The 24,711-nt window shown below is 38.7% G+C and overlaps 1 protein-coding gene across 1 annotated transcript; it reads left to right on the top strand.

Annotated features, from left to right (window-relative positions):
* Positions 1-146: 146 nt before the first annotated feature.
* LOC121385828 (plasminogen-like) lies at positions 147-16,594 on the top strand. Its single transcript, XM_041516617.1, has 3 exons — positions 147-319; positions 14,776-14,867; positions 16,308-16,594. Exons 1-3 carry the CDS (start codon positions 147-149, stop codon positions 16,592-16,594), a joined length of 552 nt encoding a protein of 183 aa, XP_041372551.1.
* The last annotated feature ends 8,117 nt before the right edge of the window (positions 16,595-24,711 follow it).

Genomic DNA, 24,711 nt, shown 5'->3' with positions numbered 1-24,711 from the left:
TCCTCTTTTGAGCAGCGCAGTTAGGATGAAGTATCCAGGAAAGAATCTCCTCGGGAGTGGCAGTCCTCTTTTGAGCGGCGCAGGAAGGATAGCTTATCCATGAAAGGATCTCCTCGAGAGTGACCTCTATTGAGGGCGCAGGAAGGATGGATTATCCAGGAAATAATCTCCTCGGGAGTGGCAGTCCTCTTTTGAGCGGCGCAGTTAGGATGGATTATCCAGGAAAGGATCGCCTCGGGAGTGGCAGTCCTCTTTTGAGCGGCGCAAATCTAGGAAAGGATCTCCTCGAGGAGTGGATGTCTTGTTTTGAGTGGTGCAGGTAGGATGGACTGTCCAGTAAAGGATCTCCTCGGGAGTGGCAGCCCTGTTTTGAGTGGTACAGGTAGGATGGATTATCCAGTAAAGGATCGACTCGGGAGTTGGGAGTCCTCTTTTGAGCGGCGCAGGAAGGATGGATGATCTAGGAAAGGATCTCCTTAGGGAGTGGATGTCCGGTTTTGAGTGGTGCAGGTAGGATGGATTATGCAGTAAAGAATCTCCTCGGGAGTGGATGTCCTCCTACAGACGAGGCTCTAGATGGAGCTTTGTGGAATCAACCACTGTTTTGTTAGATGTCCATTCGACTCTGAATTGTGCAGAGATACGGTCTTGATCATGGATAACGGTTTTGTTTTTCAGAATTATAAATAGAACAGTAAAACCAGAATTCATAAAAAAAAAAAAATCCTGTCTGTGGAAAAATTCATATAAAGGATCCCTTGCTACTAATAGAAAGATGTAGCGAGTTTTCTCTGATGAAAGAAAGAAAGAAATGTTTTATTTAACGACACACTCAACATATTTTATTTATGGTTATATGGCGTCAGACATATGGTTAAGGACCACAGAGATTTTGAGAGGAAACCCGCTGTCACCACTACATGGGCTACTCTTTCCGATTAGCAGCAAGGGATCTTTTATTTGCGTTTTCCACAGGCAGGATAGCACAAACCATGGCCTTTGTTGAACTAGTTATGAATCACTGGTCGGTGCAAGCTATGTATTGTTTGGCAATTCCCGACAACCAAACAGTTGGCAAAGATTTCCCCTCTAATACCACAACAATCCTATGTTTGACGTCAAATACCTTTACATCGATCATTTTTGAGTTAACTGATTTAAAAAAATCCACATATTAATCACTAATACACATACTGCAGAAAGAAATCCGACAGCACCCACATTCAGCTACGCTTCGTGACACTCCGTCGCAAGAATTACAAAGCTCGGTGACCTATTTCGTGACGTAGATCACGTGATCGCCCACTGGGCGATTCCGCCTTGTGCAACAGTTACAGGAGCAGTCTCATACCAAGCAACGTTACAACATGAAAGAGTTGGCTAATGGTTTCCTCTCTAACACCGTGATAAAATTACCAAATATTTGACATCCAATAGCCGATGATTAATGAATCAACGTGCTGTAGTGGTGTCGTTACACAAAACAAACTTTTTTTGGTGATTGTCGGGCACTTGTCGTTTTGAGACGGCCCCTGGAAGACGAAATGGCTGAGTGGGCGATCATGTGACTCATCGTCACGATATAGGTCGGCGAACTTAGAATTCTGCTGTCCGGAGTTTTCCGAAGCATAGCTCAATGTGGGTGCTGTCGGGTTTCGTTCTGTAGTGTGTGTATTAGTGATTAATATCTGAATTTCTTTTAATCAATCAACTCGAAAATGATCGATGTAAAGGCTAAAATAATATATGATGAACATTCAAGATTAATCTAGGTTTTTTTTTTTATTATTTAAATTTAAAACAAAATTAAAGTTTTAAGCGTTTTAAACATGCATTGTGATGGACATTAATAGATGCCACTACAAATCAAGTTTACAGGGACAGACCCTAACACTAAGACATATTTTTCACTATTAGAGCCGTTTATGATAACGGAAATCAAATATTACTTATATTTTATTGTTTAGATTATCCATTTCCGTACAACCGAAGTGTTTCTGGTCATCCTGGTGTTTCTAATACCACAAAATGCCTTTTCCATATTTTTAAAAACGCAAGTGCGTCTGAGAAGTAACGGCTATGGAGTCGCGTTTTTGTCAATGTTTAATGGTATTTCAACGTAACAGACTCTTGTTTCACTCTGTTGTATCCAAATTTGTTACAGGTTTGTAAATTAACCAAACTTAGTATATCCATTTTAACGGGTTGAAGCTAAGTTCTAGGTGACCAATATTTCTTAGTATTTAAAAATTTTAAAAATAGGGTCTGTCTGTTTACATTTAAAGGTATACTGTCACAGACCACTAACCTATTTAATGGTCTAACAAAGTATTACCTGAACAAAAATTATTTGATTTGTCCCTAAATGTACTTTATTCAACCATCTTCATAACCACTATACTCCATTTATTAATGATATTTTGTAAAAATAATTGAATTATGGCAATGGTCCATAATTCAAAAACTAAAATTGCCGAGAGGGTTGACATGGATTTCACACCATCATGGTTCAGTTAAGGTGATGCGATAGCTATATTTGGTTTCCAACAATTAATGTAATTTTTATTTATTATCCGTTTTTAGAGAAATAAGGTCCTTAAATCCGTGACAGTATGCCTTTAAAACAAAATTAAAATTATAAGCATTTTAAACATGCATTGGGATGAACATTAATAGATAATATAGGTTTAAAAAGTCTAGGACTTATTGTTTGCGAAAACGTAATGTAGGAATTAAACATAAACATTCTGGCTTTCGCGGTCGGAAAAAGTAATATTTAATATGACACCTTTCGAATTCATTAAAGGGAGGGTCAACTCAAACAAGAGCCTTATGTGTTGGACAGATGCATACCCGGACCACCAACACGTATGGAAAAACGCGTAATTTTAGAGTTAATAAAAAGCCATGATTATTCCTGCTAACTTGGGGCAGCCATTTTGTTTCGCTTTTGTGACGTCCGCTTGGGGCGAAGTGACGTAAGCTCCGTCCAACTCCTCTAGGTACGGTGTCAACAAACGCTCTAATTTACGACAAGGCGCTTCGCTTTCATAAACCTGACTTGTAAAACAACATAAATGACTTGATAGTATAATAAACTATTCAACTACATATATTTCAATTTGCATCAATAGAACGAAATGGAGTTATAGTATTTTTCTCTTTTAAAAAACCAAAAGAAAAAATGCATATTATTAGGCCTATTGGTATGCTACGTTCGAGCAAAAACTACCTCTCACGATACCCAAGTGACGATTTTCTTTTCTTTGGGACTACGTAATTGGTCAGTTTTGTGATTTTAGATGGGAAAGTCTACTTAATCAAGGGTTTTACAGAATTACTTACAGTAATAAAGCAGGACGGCTGGTAATGTTCATTACGATTTGAGGGGTGTCCGCGCGGTTATCACACAATACCCTGTGATCTTAAAGGAAACATGACACGAGACCATATTATAGCTCATTTTAAAAGAAAAATGATATAAAAATAATATACAAATAACTTTATAACAATAAAATACGTGTAGTTAACTTAAAATGAAGAAATTACGCTAATCAGTATCAAAGTACGATTTATGCATATTTCTTCGTGAGCGTTCGGAAAAAAAGGGAAGTGACGTCAGAGCCGCTGTACTCTTCCATTGTTGTTAACTGTTTATATATGGAGTAAGGGGCTTACGATCTTTTCAGTCCAACAGTGCCGTACTGCGCGGCCTTTGGGTGTAAAAATAAACAGTTTAAACGATCGGGATTGTCTTTTTATGGTTTTCCAAAGGATTGTATCCGAAGAAAGACGCGTGTATTTTATCGCAAAAGAAAAGATTGGACACCAACACCGCATAGTACTTTGGTGTCAGCCTATTTACAGCCCGGAGCCCGAACGTTACCCGGAGACAAAAACAGTACTCGGTTGCGAATGCCGAGGTGTACATTGTACATATTTGGCACAAAGATACACCTCAGCATGATGTATTTATATATGTTAAAACAAAAATGTAGAATGTTTTATTTATTTATTTTTTTGCCAAAAAAAGAAGATTTTTCATGTTAGGGCTGTAGGCCTACATAACAAAATCTGTATTCACCGTCCGAAGAAGGAAACGTCAACAAGTAATTAAATATGGCATATACAAACATGGGATTTGGCATGAGGATACATCTCAGTACGATGTATTTAAATATGTTTTTAAAAAACGTGTAGAAAACAATAATAATTTTAAATAATGTTTTTAATCTTCGGGCGGAATACGTCACAAAAACGTTCCTCATCGCCCGAAGCCCCAAAGCAACACGAAGTTCAATACAAAATAAACCACTACTGTCGGTGTCGAAATAACTATTATGTTTCATCCACGGGCTGACTTGAGAATCGGAGTGTTTGTTTTAGTTAATTGGTCCTTTCTTTCCGTGGCCTGCACATGTGATTCCTGATTGGCAGGTGTATATTGCAGGGTATCGACCAGGTAAGTGATTACCACGGTCTAGACATACGTACAAAATACGTGCCAGTTTTTTTAAGATCACAGGGTATTGTGGCGTAACCTATCGCGACTATAGTACACTGTTATGGACATTATCAGCCGCCCTGCTTCATTACTGTAAATAATGCTGTAAAACCCTTGATTAAGTAGACTTTCCCATCTAAAATTACAAAACTGACCAATTACGTAGTACCAAAGAAAAGAAAATTATCACTTGGGTATCGTGAGTGGTCGTTTTTACTCTAACGCACCCTACCAATAGGCCTAATAATATGCTACTTTTTTATGAGAGAAAAATACTATAACCCCATTTCGTTCTATTGATGCAAATAGAAATATATTTAGTTTAAAAGTTGATTATACTCTCAAGTCATTTATGTTGTTTTACAAGCCAGGTTAATGAAAGTGAAGCGCCTTGTCGTAAATTAGAGCGTTTGTTTACACTGTGCATACAGATTTCATTATGTACAGCCCGAACATAAAAAATGCGATATTTTCTTAAAAAAAAAAACCCACCAAAAAATGTTTGTCCTACATTTATATTTTTTACATATTTAAATACATCATATCGAGGTGTATCTTTATGCTAAATATGAACAGTATACACCTCGGCATTAGCATCCGAGTTTTGGTTTTGTCTCCGGGTTACTTTCGGGCTCCGGGCTGTAAATTGGTCGACCGGTCTGGTCTGGCACCACCAGTTTCTCCACCCTCCGACTCGCTATCCGTTTTTTTTCATCAGTATCACTGTTGTAAGTAAATGTGTGTCTTTCTTCATTTACTAACAGCTCATATTGATACGGCAAAACGTTTTGCGAACGAACACTCATTGTTTTGGTAAGCTGTGCAAGTCTTAGATTCTTTATGAGTGGTACGGACTAATGCTTTTAAGTGTAAGGCTTCAGATCAAGCGACGCGTCTCTGACGTCACGGACCTCGTGATTGCCCTGCTCATTAAAGATCGGCAATTTCCGCTAAGAGCTCGTATCTGGGGTTCTTTTATGGAGATATTTTAAGTAATTAATTTTTTATAATTTTTTTTTTTAGGTGATTCAATTTATAATTAATTGTACATGGTTGGTGCCAAATATGGTTTACGTGACATGTTTCCTTTAACAAAAGAGGTACGTCGTTTTAGTGTGTCTAGACACAGTGTCTGGGGAACGTCTAAATATACACCTGCCAATCAAGAACCACAGGTACAGGCCACGGAAAGAAAAGACCAATTAACAAAGAAAACACTCCGATTATTATTTCAGTACGTGTGTTAATTTATGTACAAAACATAATACAGTTATTTCAACACTTTGACAATGGTGGTTAATTTTGTATTGAAAAATAATATATACTTGTTGCTGGCTTACTGGGATGGATCTTATTACAGAACATTGCGATGCATCCGCAAAAATCATGTATGTTTTGTTTCTACAATTCGAAGACTAATTCCTGACGTGACACGTTAGGTATTACGTAACCACCAGCTCGACAGAGGGCGTATTCACTGGGATGATACAAAATTTCTGCGCCCGTTATATATGATAGCCGTCACATTTAACCGTTTTATTAATTAACTACGCGATTATACTTATTGATATTAAGCAATAATGTGACTATGCATACCAGGCCAAATGCCTTAATTTCCCCCTTCCTTTTAGGTAACATAACTACAGTTAATTATAATGTGTTTGAACTTAGGAAGGAAGGAAATGGCTTATTTAACGACGCACTTAACACATTTTATTTACAGTTATATAGCGTCGGACACATGATTAAGGACCACACAGATATTGAGGGAGCAAACCCGCTGTCGCAAATTCTTGGGCTACTCTTTTCGATTACCATCAAGGGATCTTGTATATGCACCATCCCATAGACAGGATAGCACATGCCACCGCCTTTGATGTACCAGTCGTGGTGCACTGTCTGGAGCGAGAAATAGCCCAATGGGCCCACCGACGGGGATCGATCTCAAACCGACCGCGCATCAAGCGAGCGCTTTACCACTGGGCTATGTCTTGCCCACTGTTTGAATTCAGATCACATAAAATGAAACATGGGCAAATAACTGCTATTGCATGTGCAATACAAATAACAACTCCATAGGCAATAAATTAATAATGTTTTTAAAACATAGTTCAGATATTTATAGATCTTATTTAGCATACAATATGCAAAAGAGCTCACGATGTTTGGACTTGCAAAAAATAATATCTTGGGATATATATTTTTTGGCGCCATCGTCATGACATAAATAGAGGATATTCCATGTTTTGTGGTCTCTGTGGTGTTGTGGTTAAGCCATCCGACTACAGGCTGGTAGGTACAGGGTTCGCAGCCCGGTACCGGTTCCAACCCAGAGCGAGTTCTTAAGGACTCAATGGGTATGTGTAAGGCCACCACACCCTCTTCACTCTCACTAACCACTAACCAACTAACAACTAACCCACTGTCCTGGACAGACATCCCATTTAACTGAGGTGTGTACGCAGGACAGCGTGCTTGAACCTTAATTGGATATAAGCACGAAAATAAGTTGAAATCAATCAATCAATCAAATATGATTTATACCTCATCGGGTGAAGTTTGCAATCATATCTCACGAGCTGCGCTTGCGCGACTAATGTGATATAATTGTAAGCTTCGTGAGATGAAATATAAATCATATTTGACAAAAAACATGACATTTCATTTTCTATTTATTATATAACTTTTGGTAATTTACCTTTATTTTCAAACTGGCAGCAGCGAAATGGTTCCGGCTTTCTTACAGTGACGATAACACATTTTAGTGCGAAATAGTGAAAATTACACTCTAAAATGTGTTATCGTCACCGAGTTACTGATATCACTTTTATTTCACTGATATTTTAAGATATTTCACTAAATGTTATATAATAAAAATATTGATTATCACTTCCAGGAATATTCTCCTAGCTTTCAAGTACGACATAATATAAAAGTAGATATAGTGTCTTCATTTATAAGTAATAAATGAGGTGCCAAACAGCAAGCAGCACCTTTACAGTACCTTCCGAAGCCATATAACCGTAAATAAAATGTGTTGAGTGCGTGGTTAAATAAACCATTTCAATTTCCACTTTACAGTACCTTTGCAAATAGTGGTCCTTCAGTCTCCCTGGAATACAATTGCTCAAATTGTCATGGTTAACATGATTTTGAGATACCCGTGTAAAGCTAAAATCCAGTTAGATTAAAGTGACATTCCTGAGTTTGCTGCAATGTTTTACGATGTTATCGACTAATAAAGTATTTTTACGATTAAACTTACATATTAAATATATTTTCTTGTTTAGAATATTAGTGGCTGTATATTAAACGTGTTTTTGATCGTTGTAATATTTGTACTAGGCTAATTTTAATTTTATTTCCTAAAACATATTTTTTCGTACGTACGAATTTATTTGAAGACAAAATCCAGTTTGGGCTTCTTACAAATATTAAGACGACCAGAAACACATTGAATATACAGACATTGATATTCTAAACAAGAAAATATATTTAATATGTAAGTTTAATCGTAGAAATATTTTATTTGTCGGAAACATCTTACAATGCAGCAAACTCAGGAATGACCCTTTAAAAATAGAAGTTAAACCATTTATACACAACGGTCAAGATAGTTTAATCACATTATTACTATTTATTACACAACATTACACCTATATCAGGGCCGTAGCTAGCGGGGGGGGGGGGGGGGGGGGGCAAGCATTATAGAAACTTAAAGAAAATTCTCTTCTTAACTGTTTAAGGAGTTTTAGACTATTAACTACTCAGTTGCCCCCCCCCCCCCCCCCAAACAAAACATCCTAGCTACGGCCCTGTATATCTAGTCATTCTAGTTTTCACATCGATAATAAGTGGACATCTTTCAAGCTCACATATATATATATATATATATATATATATATATATATATATATATATATATATATATATATATATATATATATATATATATATGTTGAAATTATATTTAATTATGAACTGAACGTTGACACTACAGCCAATTGTGAACTGGGTTCTGCAACTGTAACTAATTATCAAATTGATGTTTAAATATAGCTCATTATGAACAGAATGTTGAAACTACAGTTAATTATGAACTGAGTGCTACAAATGTAACTAATTATCAACCTGAATGTTGAAATTATATCTAATTATGAACTGAGTGATGAAACTATAGTTACTTAAGAACTGGGTGCTACAAATTTAACTAATTATGAACTGAATGTTGAAACTAAAGCTAATTATGAACTGAGTGTCGAAACTACAGTTAATTATCAATAGAGTGTTGAACTAGTTAATTGCGAACTAAATGTTGAAACTAAAAATATTGTTCAACACTGTTGAAACTAAGGATAATTTCCAACCGAGTGTTGAAACTAAAGATAATTTCCAACCGAGTGATGAAACTAAAGATAATTTCCAACCGAGTGATGAAACTAAAGATAATTTTCAACCGAGTGTTGAAACTAAAGATAATTTTCAACCGAGTGTTGAAATTAAAGATAATTTTTAACTGACTTTTGAAACTACATAAGCTACATCTACGGATTTCTAGTGATGTTGAATTCTCCACATGTATCAGTATTTAAAATTTAGTTTAAAAATCTGCCTCCTCTTCCCCCTAAAAAACAACAAAATCCCTATCTCTCATAGACCTTTATCACAGCTCTTTTTCCCCCTTATCGTTTCATTAAAAAAGACAGTCATATAACTACTATAGTCCTATTAATATATATATATATATTAATTATATATATATATATATATATTGTTTGACAAAAATAGCGGGGGGCATGTCACCTGGCATCTCCGCCTGAATCCGCGCCTGAATTGTTTATTGACTTATGTTGTAGGTCATACTACAATTATCAATATATTCCGCTAGGACACTATAGAGCGGTGCTTTTGTTATGCAAATAGCCGTAGTTATTTATAGGAGAACGAAACTGCATTCAAAATATACTGAGATTTTTGAAAAATGGAAATAAGTCAACTTGGTGCATTTTAGATGATGAATTGTATAAAAAAAAACTGTCGGGGTTTTGGGTTTGTTTTCATGCAAATGTAAAGAAAACAAGGATTGAATAGGAATTAAACGTAAAATTTGCTAAAAACAATTGAACCGGACTATAATCAATGCTACATGCCTGTCTACAAGTTATTTATTTATTTATTTACTTTTCACTATCACTTATATAAGACACATACAACTTCATTTGAAATATCTGGTATTTACGAAGTTAAACAAAAATTGTTTATTTATCTTATTTTATTTTATTTATTGTATTTTCTTTTCACTATCATTTATATGAGACACATACAACTTCATTTGAAATATCTGGTTTTTACAAAGTTTTAACACCAGAGTGTGTTTCGGTATCATCAATATCATATGTTATGAATATGAATAGAAATTGTATTATACATTTTGTTTATTCCTAATACGGTATTGACGGTACCGAAAAACACAAAGGTAATAATCTCTCTGTCATATAATCTCAAACAATACAATATATCGATCGATATTCAAATGATGTATGAATATGTGACGTTTTGAATGAGAACGTTGTCGGATATCCTTACATAGAAATAAACTAGCGCATAACGTGTTTTTTTTCCGAACGCTGGACAACTTTCAAATATATATATACACACACACACACACACACACACACACAGATATATACACATACACACACACAGATACACACACACACACATACACATACACACACACACAGTCACATACACACACACACACACACACACACACACTGGTGGCATTAAACTCTGTGCACCTAAGGATTTGTGTTGTATTTTAATTTTAAATTATTATTATTATTTATCCACGGGGAGACGCCGATATGCAATTCTAATGAAACCGCTTATCAACTTTTACGACATCATTTTGATCCACGATAACAAGGCAAATCAGTAATTTGACGCGTTTGTCACCGGTCCCGTTTCATTATCAATTTACCGCCTCGTTTAACAAAAACGTCAATTTGATATCACACCATTTTATTATCGTTGTTCCGTACCGGGTGAACTATTTTGTTTGAATATTTATGCACTGCATTGATAAATATATATTTCTAAATATTTTGTATTGATTTTTGCCTTCACGCTCTTCGAATAATAGTTTAATACGAAACGTATCAAACCAGCCGGAAAGTACAAAAAAGACAAGCGACATTTTTTGAACAAAATAGGCTACAGTCTGCATTGTTTATATAAACACTAAACACTAAAGGAATTATAAACAAAACAAGGGCTGTACCTGGCCTGAAGAAACAGGGGTGGCCATTTGTTTAATCTCTGGTATTTTTTTCTTCTTTTTTTAAATTTATTTTTTATTACTTCAAATCAAACTCGTAATGTCAAGGTTGGCGAGACTTGAACCTTTGCTTCACAATGGTGATATATTATGTGCGGATGTGTTGATACAGGATTTTCCTTAATATAAACACATACATTCCCAGTCCTCAGCTACAGACAAAACGTAAAAGTGTGTTTTGTTTAACGACACCACTAGAACACTAGAATCATCGGCTATTGGATGTCAAACATTTGATAATTGTGACATATTACGGGCGTAGGAAAGTTGGCAGGCACACACACACACACACACACACACACACACACACACACACACACACACACATATATATATATATATATATATATATATATATATATATATATATATATATATATATACATATATATATATATATATATATATATATATATATATATATATATATATATATATATATATACATATATATATATACACACACACACACACACATAGTTAAACCAGTCTTAAGCGGTCAAATAAAGGTGAAGGAAAAGTGGCCGCTGATTACAGGTTGCCACATACACAGTCTTTAAAACGGGTTTTTTTTCCCATTTAATTATTTAATCCCCACTTCATGCGATGTATTTTCGTCGTAGGTGAATCTACAAATGTCAAGCAATTGGATGCATTCTAGAGTCATAATTTTTTAACTGATACACAGTAGAGATGTCGGGACTGAGTGGATGCCCATTCAACAGGAAAAGTAAAGTAAAGTTTGTTTTTATTTAACGACGCCGCTAGAGCACATTGATTTTTTTATCTATTTGACTATTGGACGTCAAACATATGGTCATTCTGACACTGTTTTTAGAGGAAACCCGCTGTCGCCACATAGGCTACTCTTTTTACGACAGGCAGCAAGGGATCTTTTATTTGCGCTTCCCACAGGCAGGATAGCACAAACCATGGCCTTTGTTGAACCAGTTATGGATCACTGGTCGGTGCAAGTGGTTTACACCTACCCATTGAGCCTTGCGGAGCACTCACTCAGGGTTTGGAGTCGGTATCTCGATTAAAAATCCCATGCCTCGACTGGGATCCGAACCCAGTACCTACCAGCCTGTAGACCGATGGCCTGCCACGACGCCACCGAGGCCGGTCCATTCAACAGGAAGTGAACAAACCAATGTAAACAAAAACGCATTTGTAATCTTAAATAAGACGCTGGCTGAACATAGTAGTAAAGAGCTTGCTTGATACGCGGTCGGGCTTTTTCTCGTCCAAGCCACAACTGGTATATCAAAGGCCGTGGTATGTGCTATCCTGTATGTGGAATGATGTATAATAAAATATCCCTTGCTACTAACGGAAAAAAATGTAGCGGGTTTTCTCTCTATGACTATACATCTATATTACCAAATGTTTGATATCCATTAGCCGATCAATGTCCTCTAGTGGTGCCATTAATCAAAACACCTTTTGACTTTAAATAAGACAGTTTCATTGGCGGATCCATAGCGCTATTATAATGGTCACGTGGCCCTTTCTCCGCCCGTTTAAAGTTTATCATCCACAAAATACAACACTAATTTAAATTTTCCCTAAAACTCAGTCTCTGAGCATTTTTATTTAACAATTTTCCGGGAAGCCTGCCCTCGAATCTCACTAACGATCTCGCTTTCTTGAAAAGCTCGGTTCAAACGTGCCAGATTTAGAATTTCAGCCAGTTTTAACCCCTGGAGAACATATGAACCAACTCCCTGAAAAGGTCAGCTAAATGAAAATTGTAAATACAGTGTTAAAGATGGGGCACTTCAATTTTTAGGGTGGGTCAGGTCCCCCTGGTTTCCTTCTTTGGATCCTTCCTTTAAAAAGAGCACCCCTACTTCGTCTGATGTGGTATCCTAAATACATGTATTCATTCATTCATTTCAACCTATTTTCGTGCTTATATCCAATTAAGGTTCAAGCACGCTGTCCTGGGCACACACCTCAGCTATCTGAGCTGTCTGTCCAGGACAGTGGGTTAGTTGTTACTTGGTTAGTGGTTAGTGAGAGAGAAGAGTGTGTAGTGGCCTTACACCTACCCACTGAGCCCTTAAGAACTCGCTCTGGGTTGGAGCCGGTAGCGGGCTGCGAACCCTGTACCTACCAGCCTGTAGTCCGATGGCTTAGCCACTACGCTACCGAGGCCGGTAATAATACATGTAGATAACATGCACTTATTTGTTTACTGAATGTGGAGGCTGGATTTAGCTCAGTCGGTTGAATGCTCACCTGAGATGCTTACGTGCGTCGCAGGATCGAACCACCTCGGTGGATCCATTCAGGTAATTGGATTTTTTTTTCTCGTTCTAAATGTAGCGGGTTTCCTCTGATGACTACGTGTTTCAAATCCAATGGTTAATTAATCAATGTGCTCCAGTGGTGCCGTTAAAGAAAACAAATTTTAAACTTTTACTAAAGGAATATATCTGAAATGTTCTCGGCATCAAACTGATTGTTATACGATAATTTCTTACACACCCGTTGGTGAAAACACCATGCGTTATTTTTTTTGATAACACATAGTTGTTAACACATCTACGTGTGTTAACAATTTCAAGACATACGACTGGCTGCTCCTAGGTGATGACCAAGTCACCACTGCCATGCATCCAATGAAAATCTACACGATGGAAATCGATTACATTGTGACGTATAGTTAAGCTGACAATCATGTGCCTGTGACGTGTAAGTTAGCTACAAGAAAGAAAGAAAAAATGTTTTATTTAACGACGCACTCAACACATTTTATTTACGGTTATATGGCGTCAGACATATGTTTAAGGACCACACAGATTTTGAGCGGAAACCCGCTGTCGCCACTACATGGGCTACTCTTTCCGAATAGCAGCAAGGGATCTTTTATCTGCACTTCCCACAGGCAGGATAACACAAACCATGGCCTTTGTTGAACCAGTTATGGATTATTGGTAAGTGCAAGTGGTTTACACCTACTCATTGAGCCTTGCGGAGCACTCACTCAGAGTTTGGAGTATATCTGGATTAAAAATCCCATGCCTCGACTGGAATCTGAACCCAGTACCTACCAGCCTGTAAACCGATGGCCTAACCACTACGTCACAGAGGCCGGTTTAGCTACAAGTGCAAAGGGTGTAAATAACGTTTAGTCGAAAAAGATGTTAAAATTTGCTTAAAACCTGGTTTTTGAGGATATGTAAGAAAAAAAATATATATATTCATGTCCGTTAGATACCATTTATCTCACAACTCGTTGTTTAAAAACGTACCAAACTACGTAGATACATTTCATAACAACTCGTTGTGAGATAAATGGTGCCTAACGGCCACTCATGTATTATTCTCTTTAATTATGTCCTCTTATAACAAGTCCGACTGTATGTTAATAATTTACAATCCTAATTGTAATACAATATCAAAGATCATTTAATGCTGCTAATGGAGAAATACAGCGGGTGTCCCTCTGAAGACCACGTGTCATAAGTACCAAAATTATATTTGATATTCGATAACCGATGATTAATTCATCAGTGTAGTCTATTAGTGTTGTTAAACAAAACACGCTTTAACTATGCCTGCTTTGTTTCAACATGGACGATAGATTAATAATTTACACCTCTTAGTGTGAATAGTAAGACTTCAAATATATCGGTTTTTAGAGGGACCATATCTGTTCTTGGACAGACATGAAGGCAGTTCGGCCTTATCTTTTAGGATCATATCGCAATATTGTAATTATAATTGTACTCGTGTTTTCCTTCTTTATGAAAACGCACACCAATCAGGTTTGCACCAAAATTGTACCATTCTCGTATATTCCGTGTTTTGAGGAATTTAAAGCTAATGAACTGGACCTGTACAGCGTCAACATAACTAAATTCCACAAATGCGCGCAGGACTGCGCAGAGGAATTCGTTTGCTTGTCTTTCCTTTTCGACAGCCGTCATGGCACATGCGCATTCTACCGTCCAAAATCGAAGGTCACCAGTCCACTTCCTGAACAACACTATTATCTGAAGTATGAAACTGAAGGTAAATTTATATTAGGTTTTTTTCTTTAAAATTAAAGTTAAAGTTTTTCTTTCCTGTTTTCTTTTTCTTTTTTGTTTTCTTTCTTTGTTGTATATCTTTGATTTGTTGTAGTTTGATTACGATTACGACGTACTCAAAACATTTTATTTTCGGTTATATGGCGTCAGACATATGGTTAATGACCACACAGATATTGAAAGGAAGCCCGCTGTCGCCACTTCACGGGTTACTTTTTTCGATTAGCAGCAAGGGATCTTTTATATGCACCATCCCACAAACAAGATAGTACATACCACGACCTTTGTTACACCAGTTGTGGAGCACTGGCTGGAACGAGAAATAATCCAATGGGTCCGCGTGTCCGAAGAATTCGACACAGACGGATGGTTTTAATCAGCTGACTGTAAGTGGGTTCGCATTTACTTACCTATTTGACACTGTTCTATTGTGAGAGTGTGTGTGTTTCTTTTGTTTAACGACACGACTAGAGCACATTGATTGATTAATCGTCGGCTATTTGGATGTCAAACATTTAGTAATTTTAATATATAGACTTAGAAAGGAATCCCGCTGCATGTTTCCATTAGCAGAAAGGGATCTTTTATATGCACCATACGACAGACAGGATATCACATACCACGACCTTTAATATACCAGTCCCCTTGAACTAATGCACAAAATCAATGTAGCGAGTTTGCTCTCTTAGACTATATGTTAAAATTACCAAATGTTGGACATCCAATAGCGATCATTAATAAATCAATGTGCTTTAGTGGTGTCATTAAACAAAACAAATTTCCTCTCTCTCTCTCTCTCTCTCTCTCTCTCTCTCTCTCTCTCTCTCTCTCTCTCTCTCTCTATATATATATATATATATATATATATATATATATATGCGTGTGTGTGTGTGTGTGTGTGTGTGTGTGTGTGTGTTTGTGCGTCCACTTCATTCATAAATTCTCAATTGGGATCACATGTCTTAAAATCCACAAGCCTTTCCTACAACATTTTGTCACAATCACATAACAGCTGTCTATACAAGTATATATATTACGTTAATACCAGTGTTTTTCGGTATCGTGTCGATATTATTTAATGCTGCTAATGGAGAAATACAGCGGTGTGTCCCTCTGAAGACCACGAGTCATAAGTACCAAAATTATATTTGATATTCGATAACCGATGATTAATTAATCAGTGTACTCTATTAGTGTCGTTAAACAAAACACGCTTTAACTGTGCCTGCTTTGTTACAACTTGGATGATAGATTAATAATTTACACCTCTAAGTGTGAATAGTAAGACTTCAAATTTATCGGTTTTTAGAGGGACCATATCAGTTCTTGAACAGACATGATGGCGCTCCGGCCACATGCTGGACACCAATCATTTTACTTCTTTTTTTGTTGTTGTTGTAATTGTTGTTTTTTTATCTTGTAGACAAATGTAAATCTGCACCGGAACCGGAATGCTACCGCTACGTGAACCGCAGACCGCGGTACACCGGGAGGAAAGTAACAACAGAGAATGGGATCACGTGCCAGAGATGGGATGCGCAGACGCCTCATAAGCACGATAAAATCTTCACGTACTTGTTCCCAGAGGACTCGATTGCCGCGGCGGAAAACTTCTGTCGTAATGCCGACAATAACGGGTCACCTTGGTGCTACACGGTCGATCCAAAAACAAGATGGCAAGAATGTGGAATTCAGCTGTGTACAGTTTAAACTTATCAAATCGTCAAGACTTATTTTGCATCCTCGATACATGTTTTTGTTTTATAGTTCTTTCTATAGTCCGTTCCATCATTCTATGAAAGTATAATTTCAGTTCGGCTCAGAATTAAATAATTTGTAAACAATAATAGCATGAAAAGGGGCGTTTCCTGTTGCACGGGACTATAGCGTACTTGTTATTTTGTAAATAATTTCAGTTTCATTGGACAGAAGAGTAAAGTAGATTCGAACTTCAGATGGCAGGCGTGTGGAATTCAACCGTGTACTGTTTAAAAGTTAACAAATTGGCAAGATTTAGTTTGTACCTTCTAATTATGTTTTTGTTTTATAGTCCTCCCCAGCCTACATGAACGTTTAAAGGGACTGTCCTGAGTTTGCAGCCATTGTAAAATGTTTGCGATAACAGAGCCTTGTTGGCGACTACTATTCCATACTAAATACATTTTCTTGTTTAGACAGGGTTTCTAGAATTTTTTTTATAAAATCCACTAGCTATGGGATCAGTGAAAGTACCTTTGAAAGTTTTCTAAGCCAAAATGCGAGTTCCTCTAGCATATACCTTAGTAACGATACATTACTCTGTAGACAATACTGAGTTTCCGTTAAAATGAGAGATACAAAATATTTAATTTCTGGAATGTAGAATCTAGTAGGAAACGGTTGCTTTAAAAAGAAAAATGAATGATTTTTGTTTTAATTCCCGATATTTGGTATCAATTCCGGATACAGGACGGATTTGTAAGAATATGCATGCATGCATTCATACACCTTGGGCCATTGGAATCTGGATCATTCAAAGATACAGTATAAAACAAAATCTCCCCCAAGACAAAATTCAAAGAAAACGTTTTGTATAATGTTGGTTCATTATCTTTAATTACTTATTCACCAATTGTTATTACGATGTTGACCAACTATCAAACCCTGTTACGAAAAAAAGGTTTGATACAAATAATAAAATCCTACGTAAAGATCGTTGCGTGAATTTTAAATATATTCACCTGAGCTTAAAGATAAAGACATATAGAATACTATACGAGTTTTCGCTAGATATCATTTTTACGAAACGAGTGAACTTCCCAAGGTATCTGACCGAACGAAAGTGAGGTCAGATACCTTGGGAAGTTCACGAGTTTCGTAAAAATGATGTCTAGCGAAAACGAGTGTGGTATTTTATTTATTACCTACCTTCAAACAATTGAATATTTGTCATAAAAAATAGAAATTCCTGCATTTCGAATATGTAAACATTTTACACTGTGGCGGAATAATATCACAAGACTGTGCACTACGGTATGTCCCAAAGGTCGCCGCTTAACGAAATAGTTTGTTCTACTTCCGGTTTTTTTTATTATTCCATATTTCGTCCCCAAACCAGTTCGCTACCTGTCTGGTCGTCCCAGTTTTACATATATACATGTATATTTTTATTACAGAAAAAAATGGCACAAATGGTGTGCGTGATGGTTATGAAATATGTTTTAAATTACATGTATTTTAAAATTTGGTAGGCATGTGTAGTTTATGTGTACGTGATTTTAGTTTTTTTGTTTCTTTGTTTGTTCTTTGTGGTGGAAGGGTTTGTGGTTGTTATTTTTGTTTTACCCCTGACGATTTGGGCGGTTCATGAAAGGAAATAAAAGCACAGACTTATTTTATTTTAGAACACTGGATTACGTCTTAATTCATTCTTCAACAATATCTACTTCAATGTGGACTCGCAAATTGTGTATTATGATTTAGAACAATTTAATTGCATTGACCAGACGTTGAACTCCCAGTATTCAGTGACGCATCATGAGGGCAAATAAGTATTGGGGAAGACGGGTATTACACGTGGGGCGAACAAAACAAATTGGGGGCGAACTGTTCTGGGGAAAAGTGACTTGGGGCGGAACATTTGGTACCACTTTAATCTAGGTCAACACATGTTTGAACGGACGACAATACGAATATTAACTAGAAGTATTTAATTAATTAACATATAATTCAAACGATGATATGTGTGTAAATACAAAAGTCAGTTTTTATAACTCTGAACATTTCTTCTGATAAATTTAGTCAAGTTTTTGACGCTTTTGCGAAGGCTGGGAAATGTGTTCCAACGTAATTTTTCATGAATGAAAAAAAAAGTCCCGGTAGTCTTACTGTCCAACCAATCATAATAGCCTTGCTTCATTGTCAACCAATGAAAAGACGTACATCCGGTACAACCCTCGTGGTGCGTACCGTATTTGTACGACACCGCTATACGTTCACCAGGTGGGTGATAAATGATTATATAGCATCATACTTTAAGAACATAGTTTTTACAAAGGTACTAGTATACAAAGTCACACATTCTGGGGAAAATGACCATATATATATATATATATATATATATATATATATATATATATATTACTCAAAAGAATTTAAGGGTCAAAAATTTATAACCAAATAAGTTTCAGAGTGTATTAGATTGATGATGTAAACTACACCAAAAATTTAATTTATTGTTCCATATTTACAAAAAACCACAAATAAACGTCACTGTATACAAGAAAGTCACATGACATGCTGTCAAAGTTGAAGGTTGTCAAACATGGATTTTACACATTAGAACATTCGTTTAATAGTGTGTGAATCCACCCCTGGCGCGAATACACTCGACACATCGTTGCCTCATGCTGTTGATCAGACGTCTGAAGAACTCTTGGGGAATGGCCTGCCACTCTGCCATAAGAAGTTGAACCAGATCATGAAGGTTGGCCGGAGGGGCATGGTTATCCCGAACTCTCCTGCCTAATTCGTCCCAGGCGTTCTCTATTGGGGCCAAGTCAGGCGAATATGCTGGCCAATCCATCCTGGCGATACCTTGTTGTCTGAGAAAGTCCGTTACCACCCTGGCGCGGTGGGGTCTGGCATTGTCATCCTGCAGAACTGCCCCGCCTCCAATCTGCTGTGGTGGATAGAGATGCCGCCCCACACCATGACGCTGCCACCACCGAACCGGTGACGTTGTCTAACGTTAACGTCAGCGAAGCGCTCCCCAGGACGTCTGTAGACACGAACCCGACCGTCGTTGAACTGGAGACTAAACCTGGACTCATCAGTGAACATCACTCGACCCCACTGAACACGTTGCCACCGCAGATGAAGCGTGCACCAGTGACGTCTGGCCGTTCTGTGACGTGGTAGGAGTGGTGGTCGAACAGCCTGGCGATGGCAGCGTAGATTATTGGCTCTCAGACGATTGCGTATGGTTTGATCAGACACTCGAGTTCCAGTCGCAGTCCGCAGATTGTCACGTAATCGGCGTGCAGTGGTTGTGCGTTGACGTAGAGCCATATTGGTGATGTAGCGGTCCTCTCTATTTGTAGTGCTTCGGGGTCTTCCCGAACGTGGACGATTTGGAACAGAGTTCGTTGCTTGGTACCGTTGCCACAGTCGGCCAACAACACCATGACTGACACCAAGTCTTAGAGCAACATTTCTTTGCGTATTGCCATCCTGAAGCCAAGCAATAGCCCTTCCTCGATCTTCGATAGTCAGTTGACGTCGTACCATTGTCGAATTTGGAGTGTGCACCGTACACGAACGCAAGCTCCAATTATACGGAAATTCAGCATTGGGAACATGGAATACACATGCAAAGCGTGCAAATGAAGCGCTTTGTGAAAAAGCAAGTTATGGGCACTTAGCAGACCTTTCGCTTTCGCCCTAATTTACATGCAAATGTAAGCATGTTTTCGCCATTAGAACTAGTCGACAGTGTCAGTGACAGTGGATTTTAATTCATTTATGTGTTGCTTAGACCCACTTTCGTCAAAATGGAACAATACCATGCGTGACATTATGGTCTAGCTAATATAATTGACATTCAGAAAATAATGTCGAAAATATCGTCTGACCCTTAAATTCTTTTGAGTAGTATATATATATACTCTCTCTCTCTCTCTCTCTCTCTCTCTCTCTCTCTCTCTCTCTCTCTCTCTCTCTCTCTCACACACACACACACTCACACTACTCGCATACATATAATTGCTATAAAACAATTTAGAATGTTTGTTATCAATTCTAGTCATATTAAAACAATGTCTACAAAAAAGGTAATTATAAACAAAATTGTCTCATTGTCGGAGTATAAAACACGATCGCCTTGCAACTGTGGAAGGGGTTGGCCCCTCCAGCTACTGCTTCATGGCCCCCTGCTTCCGACGGCTACGTAAATAATTGTTTTAGTATTAGTATATTCTGATGTACATACGACTAATAAAGAGAAACATTTTATAACATGTTGGTGCCCAGAAGAGTCCCTTTTCAATCAGTTATATACCAGAAGATTTCATATATAATTGTAAAATATTCACCAGAAACCCGTCTCGCATGTGTATCTCAATTTGTGGTCCAGCTAAACGTAGTTTTTACATTCTAGTATGTCACAGTTAACGGATGGTAAATATTTAACATTGAACTATTAAAAATAAAATTTATTCGATTATATTTAATTTTAATATTATTAGCAAAACAAAATTCTCTCCTATATCGCTATTACTTATAGATAATATACATGAGTGTCCGCTATCTTGCAATTATCAACATTTGTAGTGATGAACTGTACTTGTAGAATGTAGGAAAACGCATTTTATGACTTTTCCAGGTTGTGCGACATGGATTTCAATTAATCAAACTTAATTTTTCCGTTCCTGCATATACCTGACAATACCTATACTTCATTATGTGCCAACATAACTTATTCTCACCCACCATCCCACCTGGAACAGTTCCTGCAGACGCCCATAAAATAACAAAAACCCAAACAAAAAATAATAAAATATATACACACATGTTTCAGGTGCCCTTTTGTTCTTGATTTACCTAAAAACATTTCCTTGATCAGTCCAGGCTTGATTACTATTACATGTGGATCTAACAGCACCCCGTTGGAGCTCATGTCCAGCTGACCTTTCATTCGACCAATCAAAACCGTACTTGCAAAATCATGCCAGTGATTTGAAAAGAATTTGAAAACATTCGGGATTATGACGAGGGTATACGAATTGCATTAATAAAATTTTATACAAAATTCGTTGCAAGGTAACTTGCGATGAGGACAGACGCCTCGCCATGTACTCTCGAGTTACCCTCGCCCCACCTGGGGGGACTCTTGCTGAGTTACGGGAAGCTACTTGAGTATCGCGTTACGTACACCGGGTCACGGGCTTCCGTGACTTTGGTGTACAGCGACGTACAGAAGAAGAGGAGGAGATGGAGGAAGAGGAAAAGCGCGCCAGGAACGGCATGGGGGGGGGGGTGTGTCACAAAAACTGGCGGCGGTCCCTTCTGCGACGCCGCCCCCCGCCCAGCCTGAGTCGAGGAAACCAGCTACGCCGGAACCGTCGACCACCGAGAGGGATAGACTCAACACCGCGGTGTGTGAGACGCCCCGTAAAGGCCCTCCATCGCCGACCACTACGTGGCCCAAACAGAACTGGCCGGTATCCCGGGTACTGCCAGTCGTCAAGCCACCGGCCCGATCAGCCGCCGTTGGAAAGAGGAAGGCCGTCGCTCAGCCAGCGACCAACCTGACAAGGCCCGGCCTCCTCCAAAACCCGCACCGTCCCCCTCCGACTCGGCAGCCGTCTGGAAAGTTCAGATCGGGAAAATCAGGTCCGGCTTCCTGAAGTTCGTGCAGGGGGACACCTCGGATCCGGCATCACTGATGGGCGGACTAGTGAAACCACAGCTAAAACAACTGCCTGATGCAGTGATGGAAGCGCTTACGAGCTACACACCATCAAATCTACAGCCGGCAAGACGGGGTTCGTACTAACTCAGCGCCAAGAAGGAGTCTACCGACACGCGGTCCTGGTTAGAGAGATGTATAGCCACACCATCTACAGGATCGTCAAGGCCCTTTTCGGCAACGACTACCGGAGTGTCATAACGATCCTCGCCGACCAGAGATAGAAGTATTTAATCCCCGCCTTTGCCGGTTCTGCGCTCATCGGTTCGCCGTAGGCCAACTTCCACACCCTAACGGCCTTAACGAGGCCACTCACGTGGACATATAGATCGGATTTTAAACATTTAGACCTTCGTTCAAAATTTTATGTCAAAATTACTTCTTTTTTAAAAATATTATTAAATAGTCCGATCCTCTCTTCTTTCTCTTATTTATTTTTGGACTGTCCTTCTAAAATGCTCCAAATTATATAAATATTCGGCCGAGCAGTCAATTCTTTTGTAATTTGCTTGTAATTTAAAAAAACAACAACTTTCTATTAACTTTTTACTAATTGCTATTTTCAAAATTCTGCCCATTTTCAACACTACCCCCCACCCCCCCCCCCCCCCCCCCACACACACACACACCCAAGTCAGGCCACCGAGGTCGAACTCGGGATGGGCGTGTTCGAAACCCCAGTGGTATATGGGCACGTTAAACTAGTTATCATCATCATTATCATCATCAAGACGAAAGAAAAAAAAACGTGACGGTATAGCCATAAACTCGGTTTATACTAGTACACAAGCCAAAGATTATTACTGCACTTTTCCCTGTTTTTTCAATATTGAAATAGACAAACAAGTTCGCCTATTGCATAAATAGTCTCGCCCGATATTTTTAGAATTTGTATGCTCCCGAATAACGCTATAAAAGGCGAAGTGTAATTGGTCGATATTTAAATTGTTATTTATAAATGAAATGTCACCTGGACATGGCAGTCCACGCAATGCTGTTAGATCTACTGGTAGACCCAATAAATTGGGCCATCGATAGCCCAATGTAAAAGGCCTGCTGGGTTTCTTTCTTTCGTCTAACATTACCTCTCTCTCTCTGTCTCTCTCTTACCCCATCGATCTACAGGCTGGTAGGTACTGGGTTCGGATCACAGTCGAAGCATGGGATTTTTAATCCAGATACCGACTCCAAACCCTGAGTGAGGGATCCATAACTGGTTCAACAAAGGCCATGGTTTGTGCTAACCTGCCTGTGGGAAGCGCAAATAAAAGATCCCTTGCCGCCTGTTGTAAAAGAGTAGCCTATGTGGCGACAGCGGGTTTCCTCTAAAAAAACAGTGTCCGAATGACCATATGTTTGACGTCCAATAGCCGATAGCGTCGTTAAATAAAACAAACTATACTTTACGTTTTACAAATAAAGCAAAGAGAACATTTAATGTTTTCATTGTTTGTTCTCTTCAATGTTGTTTGCCAACAATTGTCCACTTTGTATGGATGAGTGAAAAAGACTGTGGGCTGATGTTGGCAACCGACAGCATATGTCAACGATTGCGTCGATGGTGGGCCATCGATGGGACGATATCGGTTTGATGTCGGCAACCGACAGCGGACCGCTTCCAGACTGACGAGTAAAAACAGATTGCGGCAACCGACAGCGGGCCAACGATTCATTCGACGATGGGCCAATGTAAAAGGCTTGCTGGGTTTCTTTCTTTCGTCTGACATTACCTCTATCTCTGTCTCTCTCTTTCCCTCTCACATACAATCGCGCTGAACTAAAGCATTCCTTCTTTCATCTCCCTCTAGCTCTCCACCCCGTCTCCCTCTTCTTTCCACGCGCTCCCTCCAATCACTCTTCCTACCACCTTTTATATTTGCCTGTCACCACATAACACGACTCGTATCAAGTTTGGGTGTCGAACCCTCCAACGGTCTTGGTAACCATGAGCGTTCGGGTCCGGGCCCGGTGACACAAAGCACTCGTAACACGTGTAGCCTACTTCTAATTCTTTGCATTTACCATAGTTTGACACCCAATAGCCGATGTATTTGTCGTGCTGGGGTGTCGTTAAACATTCATTCATTCATTCATTCATCCATTCAATTGTACGTCAGACGTACGCAGGCGCGTGCGCGGGGGGGGGGGGGGGTTGGGGTCGAAACCCCCCCTGCTCAAGGCGAAACAAATTTTCATATCCCGATTTTCGGTGGGAGGGCCCCCCAGAGCCCCCGCCATGGGCTTCGCGCCTCGACCCCCCCCCCTGCAAAATTTCCTGCAAACGCCCCTGGTACGCCACACATTATGTACGTCTCACTTCAGTGTTACGAGTGCTTTAGGTTGGACTATACCAAATTAAATCCCATAGGCGACCATGTTA

Source organism: Gigantopelta aegis, chromosome 12, assembly GCF_016097555.1.
Source record: "Gigantopelta aegis isolate Gae_Host chromosome 12, Gae_host_genome, whole genome shotgun sequence".
NCBI lineage: Eukaryota > Metazoa > Mollusca > Gastropoda > Neomphalida > Peltospiridae > Gigantopelta > Gigantopelta aegis.
The sequence above is the reverse complement of the archived record's forward strand: the minus strand, read 5'-3'. Positions and strand labels throughout refer to the sequence as shown.